General features: G+C 34.9%; 1 protein-coding gene across 1 annotated transcript; it reads right to left on the reverse strand.

Moving 5' to 3' along the window:
• Nucleotides 1-1,425: 1,425 nt before the first annotated feature.
• LOC113320404 (LRR receptor-like serine/threonine-protein kinase IOS1) lies at nt 1,426-2,996 on the reverse strand. Its single transcript, XM_026568319.1, has 6 exons — nt 2,829-2,996; nt 2,590-2,716; nt 2,414-2,485; nt 2,259-2,339; nt 2,073-2,153; nt 1,426-1,956 (listed from the first exon to the last, which is right to left on the reverse strand). The coding sequence occupies exons 1-6, from the start codon at nt 2,962-2,964 to the stop codon at nt 1,698-1,700; spliced, it is 756 nt and encodes a 251-aa protein (XP_026424104.1). The 5' UTR covers nt 2,965-2,996; the 3' UTR covers nt 1,426-1,697.
• Between the last annotated feature and the right edge of the window lie 437 nt (nt 2,997-3,433).

Consider the following 3,433-nt stretch of genomic DNA (forward strand, 5'->3'; position numbering starts at 1 on the left):
ACACCAATTTGTTCTGAAGACTCATCTATCATCATGTGGATTAATTCAACTATTTTAGATGCTGTCATTCCATACTTCTCCATATCTACTTCCTCTCATCAACTCTGGACAAGTATTGAAGAAAGATTTCCTACAGCATCTTCAACACATTCGATTCAGTTGCGTATAAAATTACTCTCACTATCTCAAGGAAATAAATTTGTACCTGTTTTGATCAATGAAATTAGAGGATTATCTGATCAACTTGTTGCTGCTGGAGAGGTAATTTCAGACAAGGAACTAGTGGTAATTACATTGAAAGCTTTGAATTCTGCTACATACCTTTTGCAACTGCTATGAGGCATCGTAATCCTCCGATGACTTGTATTGAATTACATAACAACTTTCTTAGTGAAGAAGCAGTCATAAGTGATAGAGTCAAAAGCATTAAACATGATACTGAAGCAAAAGCTTTTCTTGCACATAACAACAAAAATGGAGGCTATTAATCATCTGCAACTTAAGAATGTAGCAAATAAAACTTTTACTTGTATGGATTGTAAAGTCTGTAGAAGTTAAAAAATACCATTTCATTTGTCTCATTCAAGTACTCAACAACCTCTGGAGTTGTTGCATATAGACCTTTGGGGTCCTTGTACTGAAACTTCCATTTCAGGCTCTTCTTATTATGCTATTATAGTGGATGATTACACCAAATACTGTTGGGTCTTGCCATTATCTTCTAAAGCTGATTTCAAACATGCCTTTCATTCCTTTGTTCTTAGGATTGAAAATTTACTGTCTCATTCTGTGACTACAATTAGGACTGGTAATGGAGGTGAATTCGTTAATGAATTTTTAGCTTACTTTTGCATTCAACAAGGTATTACCCATGAAAAGACTTGTTCTCATACATCCATCCAATCTGAATAGAGTGGATTTTGAATTCCATTTTCTTGATTGCGCCGACTAGTAAATTGAATTGGACGTTGAAAAGATCCATCTACAAACTTCATCAACTTATAATTTTGAATCACCGGACTCATTAGGTTTTTCCAGGTGATAAAATTGTCTTCTTTGCGTTTAAGGTGAACAAAATTTGTAAGATGATTGATAGGAACACGAGAAAATGAATTTGCGGTTGGATTTTCCAATGAAGAATGAAAATCTTGAACCAGAAAATGAGTTGAAGAAGAACAGTAAGAAAGAAGGAATTGAGCAGTTTGCAAGAATTACCTCTGAGCAAGAATACGTCAACAGTGGAGAAACAAATATGGAGAAGATGAGAAAATCTAGATCTGAGATTTTGAATCAGAGTAGTCTCTCAAGAACATAGTTGACATCAGTCTGATGAAATCAAAGTCAGATGATGTGGCTGAAGAGAGACGCAGGATCGAATGATTGTTGAAACAATCTTTGCCATCTGATACCGTAGTAGATATATGATATTACAGAATTAATCATCTTCATTAATGGAGGTATTCAATTAAAATCATTACACAGAAAACAATTAGACACTCAGTATTAATAGAGATGAGTAGTTGATATCCGTACAGGACAGGCTGTCATTTACAGCTCACACAATACACATACTCAAACACACTCAATCTACACATGTAAACTGTACGGATCTCTTAGCTGTCACTCTTAACCTGCACTGCTTCAGCATTGTTATCCTGCACCACTTCAGTGAATATCCTTGTATGGTTAATAGAACTTCAGTTGTGAGTGTTTAAACCTGCTGGTGCAGCAGCCTTTCTCTTTTGATGATTACGAATTAGAAAGCCGACAATAGCCGAGAAAATCACCAAAATTGGAATTAAAGTTCCGAGCACAACAGGTGTTGTTTTCTTTTTACGACTTTTCAGTGGTGGATTAAAACTAGAGGTTGATGTATCCTCATCTGTTCCTGGTGAAGTTCCTGTTTGGGGTGGGCATACGGCTTCATCAGAAAAGCACAAACCTGTCTCCGGCAACCTAAAACAGAAAAAGGACAAATCAAATTTGATTATGCGGGAATAACTTGAACAACCTTGATTTACACGTTAAATTAACGATGACATGAATTCAGTTCGACATTGATTTTCGCTTACATCAACGTTAGCGTTTTGTTGTCAGATCTTTTCTTTAGTGAAGTAGGTACTGTCCCACTGTAAGGAGTACCAACCAAATTCCTATAAGGAATAAAAAGAAAAAGCAATTTACTTATTACTTACAGACAAAAATATACAAAACAACATTTCAGATATTCATTTTAATTTTGAAGTAGGAAAACTTACAGCACTTTGAGTTTAGGGAAGTTTGCAAGAAAATCAGGAAATTCTTTTCCATATCCCAAATAATAATTGTTGCTTAAGTTTCTGCCAAAATTATTTGAAAGATTAAATTAACAGATTTTTATTTTGTTTTTAGTGCACAAAGTTTAATTGCTCACATTTTTTCTAGTGCATCCATGGGACTAAAATCTTGGAGATTTCCACCAAGTCGAAAAGAAAAGGGGAGATTTCTGTAAATTAGTTCACATTTAAGATCATTAGTGTATAAAAATGACTAGACAAACGAGAAATGATTTATCAAAGAGGGGATCGATTAGTGGAGATTTTGTCGTACATTTCTGTTATTCGAGGGGTATTCTCGGAGCTACACTTAAGCCATGGATATGGTTTTGGAAGACAAGGATCCTCCTTTTTTGACACATATGCAAACTGACTATTCACCAACCACTCTATCGCCAACACTGATAATGTATCATTCAAACAATTTAAAAGAGAAATCGAATTAAGATATGTACTCACTGAACTGAAATCAATGGGGAAAAAGAGTAAGACATGAGTCAGAGAGATTTGTACCATCATTTGAATTTGTTTTGCCTGGTACTGTTGGATTTGTTCCGTCTGTCTGTGCAGATACCGTCAAGAACACTAAAGATGACAAAGACAGTACTGATAAGAAACGAACAAGATTCACATATGCACTCTTCATCATATTATTAACCTAGCTGTAGCAGATATTATGATATGCACAAAGAAAGACTACAACTTGATTAGTGTCATAACACATGCTATTTATAGCCATAATTAGGCTTCATTTGGTTTAAGTTTTTGACCAATTTAATCTACGATTAGGTTTGAATTAGTCGTACCTTGAGAATTATTTAAGTTGGTGGATGTTTCATGCCTCAAATGAGTATATATGTCCAAGTTGCATGGGCTTAGAACTTAACAATATATTATTAATGCATCTGAAGGTAATCTCTTAGCTCCAAAGAATCAGTCAAATACTGGCGTATGTTCGCATGATCTAGTTGTTATAATATTCAAACATTTATTGATGGATTCCAGAGTTGAGTTAATTAAGCTTGTACATATGTAGTTATTTTCTCAACGACCATTTAAAGAACGGGCCCCTAGCTCAGTTGGTCATTCCCGTTTCCCAAAGTTTCATGCATTCCAGG

This window comes from Papaver somniferum, chromosome 11, assembly GCF_003573695.1.
Source record: "Papaver somniferum cultivar HN1 chromosome 11, ASM357369v1, whole genome shotgun sequence".
NCBI classification, from domain to species: domain Eukaryota; kingdom Viridiplantae; phylum Streptophyta; class Magnoliopsida; order Ranunculales; family Papaveraceae; genus Papaver; species Papaver somniferum.

Bases quoted from the DNA above. Each gene is read 5' to 3' on its own strand.
- LOC113320404 (XM_026568319.1), bottom strand. From the start codon at position 2,964: ATGATGAAGAGTGCATATGTGAATCTTGTTCGTTTCTTATCAGTACTG. The intron at 2,486-2,589 runs GTACGACAAAAT...ACTAATTTACAG, and splicing joins ACCCCTCGAATAACAGAAAT to AAATCTCCCCTTTTCTTTTC. The intron at 1,957-2,072 runs GTAAGCGAAAAT...TTTCTGTTTTAG, and splicing joins AACAAAACGCTAACGTTGAT to GTTGCCGGAGACAGGTTTGT.